General features: G+C 30.7%; 1 protein-coding gene across 1 annotated transcript in view; it reads left to right on the top strand.

The window, feature by feature from the left end:
- The window catches only part of LOC107875970 (probable serine/threonine protein kinase IREH1), a gene marked incomplete in the record, with an annotated part of 4,718 nt that extends 2,958 nt beyond the window's left edge, over positions 1-1,760 (top strand). The window contains 3 exon segments of the mRNA XM_047413847.1: positions 1-31; positions 105-533; positions 1,169-1,760. Of these exon segments, the coding sequence (XP_047269803.1) occupies positions 1-31; positions 105-491 (418 nt within the window).
- Positions 1,761-2,934: the final 1,174 nt, after the last annotated feature.

The following is a 2,934-nucleotide window of genomic DNA, read 5'->3' as shown; positions in this document are numbered from 1 at the left end:
CTGGAAACCTCGAGGTTTAAATAATTTGGAGGTAAAATTCAACCTTTTAGCTATATTCTTGCGTACTTTTTCAAGTACTGATCAGTATATTGCAATTTCAACAGGAGGTTTTAACGATGATTAGAGCAAAGTTTGACAAAGCAAAGGAGGAAGTGGATAATGATTTGCATGTTTTCGCTGTAGATCTGGTTGGAGTTCTAGAAAAAAATGCAGAAACTCATCCGGATTGGCAGGAAACTATTGAAGATTTGCTGGTTTTGGCTCGGAGGTGTGCAATGACATCTCCTGGGGAATTTTGGCTTCAGTGTGAGGGCATCGTTCAGGAACTGGATGATAGACGCCAAGAACTCCCGATGGGTACACTAAAGCAGCTGCACACTAGAATGCTTTTTATACTTACAAGGTGTACACGATTGCTTCAGTTTCTCAAAGAAAGTGGATTTGTGGAGGATGAACCTTTGTTTCAGCTTCGTCAGTCATTGCAGTTTTGAATCCTTGGCTTCTCCCTATGCTTTATGCTTGGATATCTCTTGGTATACTTTTAAGTTTTATGTTTTAGAATATCTCTCGCAACTTATATTAGAAAAACTATATTTAAGAGAATTAATATTAGGATAAGTTATTTTTAACCACGCCTTAGGTTTTTATTATTACTTAAAATCTCATCCAACTAAATTAATTACAAAAATCTCTTTTTACTCGAAATAATTGCCTCTTCTATGATACATCTAAAAAAACTCACCCACATCTCCTTATTTTGTCGCAAATCAAGCCCAAAAATCAGAAAATATGTTCCACGATTTTCTCAACTCACCCATTTTGAATTTCCACCATGTTCTCATCTTCTACTTCAACATTCAAGTTATAACTTTCATTAACTTTTTTTTGAATTTCCATCATGCTCTCTTCTACTACTCAATTGGATCTAGCAACTCCATCTTTCCACCATTAATTTTCTTTTCTAATTTCCACTATTTTCATTATGATATGAACGACATTGATTTTTGTAAAATAGATTGAAATATCAAAATGATTCGGCTATGATGAAGAAGTTATTGATTATTGCATCTGTAAAGAGGAAGAAGTAAGTTACAAAAAATCGATTTTTGTGACAATGCATGCGTTCTGATACATTATAAATTTTACATGTGATTTTGTTTCTTTATAGATAGGCAGAAGTCCCAGGGAATATCGCTTGGCAAAGACTTGGGAAGAATATACCGACAATGCCCGCTCGTACATGGAGAAGGCTGCATAGAAAATGAAGAGGTTCGCAGATGAGAAATCAAGGAATTGTCGGTAGATCAGCTCGCTCGCATTCTAGTCTTTCATTGATCTTTTCTGCCCCTCGCTCTATGAGAATGCGCGTCTATCCAAAACGTGCAAAGTAAGATAGCGGTAGATCAACTGAATAGTATGGCAAGAGTTCAAACCCAATTGTTGTATTGTGAAAAAAGGATTAACCCTTGTGAACATTCAAATATTTGTCCTACATTCATTCGTGAAGGTACTCCTAATGGGTTAAAGATCATATCAACAAATCTTCTATACATTCAATATGCTGTGTCCGATACATAGATTTACGGTTAATGAGTCCTTACCTGTTTTATGATACATAATACAACATATATGTAATTATGGTTCAATTTTATATTTGATACGTGTAATATACTTATTATGATACATAGATTTAATTTTGTCGAGATTTTAGATTTGTATGATACATTCTAAAAATTGTATGTGAGTTTTAGTTTGTTTTACTCCTGATACATTAAACATTATGAGTATGATACATAAGTATGAGATATATCATTACTTCTGATACATAGTCATGTTAAAGTTGATTTGTATTGTTTTTTTCATCTAATACATTCAAATTAGCGAGTATCAGACATATTTAGGAACTTTAGAGTTTTTGTAATAGGTTTTGCTGAGTTTCTTAGTGATGGTTCGGTTCTTATATCTGATTTTGATGTAGAATATTATCAAAAGAGATACACAATATTTTTATGAAACTATGGCGTCGTCAAGGCTAGGAAAGGATATGTGTACGACAATAAAGATCCACCAAAAAATAATAGAGATGGAAGGAACTGGGAGAATTTGATTGAAGGAGATTATTTTGGTGATTCAAATATGAATTATGAATTTGATACTAATTTTTAGGGATTCGCATTAATTGCACCGTTATTTACTCTTCTACTGTTGTTTTCCTTTTTTTATAGTCAATTAATTTGATAGTTATGTATCTGACGGTTATATATCCGGATCAAATTTATGTATCATATCCGAGATTTAAGTAATTAGTACAAAAATTGGGAGAGAGGGTAATTAAGTAGCAAAGTGTTGAGATTTGTGTTGTTTACCCATAATATTATTATTTTTTTATATATATAATTTTTATTTTTTCAACATATAAATATAACTTTGGTTGTAATTGTTGACATAACCAACTAGCCGCTTCGAAAAAACCTAAAGAAAAGAGAAAAACTAAACCAAATCAAATTTATTTTGGTTTGAATCAGATTGTACTTTTTCAAAATCAAAAGCTAAAATCTGAAATTGAATATTAATCCATCAATACGAATGAAAGGTAAATTAATAAAATTAACCATTGTATTTATAATTTCGTAGGTATAAAAAGTGATCAACTAAAATAGAATGAAAGGAGTATAAATAATTAAGATAGTGTCTCTGCTCATCTTTATTTGTCAACTATTGGCTTGTCATATATCTTAAGAAAGTGTTAATAATAGGAGAAATTTTACTTTATCATTACCTTTCGATAATAATTTTAATATTTTGAAAAATGCATTGGATAATAAAAAAAATTAATAACAAAGATAAAATAAACATAAATAAAAAACTTATGTACTAGTAATTTTTCAAATTGAACATATATGTTTCAACATTTATTTTTAATAAATATAGACA

Source organism: Capsicum annuum, chromosome 6 (assembly GCF_002878395.1).
Source record: "Capsicum annuum cultivar UCD-10X-F1 chromosome 6, UCD10Xv1.1, whole genome shotgun sequence".
NCBI lineage: Eukaryota > Viridiplantae > Streptophyta > Magnoliopsida > Solanales > Solanaceae > Capsicum > Capsicum annuum.
The sequence above is the reverse complement of the archived record's forward strand: the minus strand, read 5'-3'. Positions and strand labels throughout refer to the sequence as shown.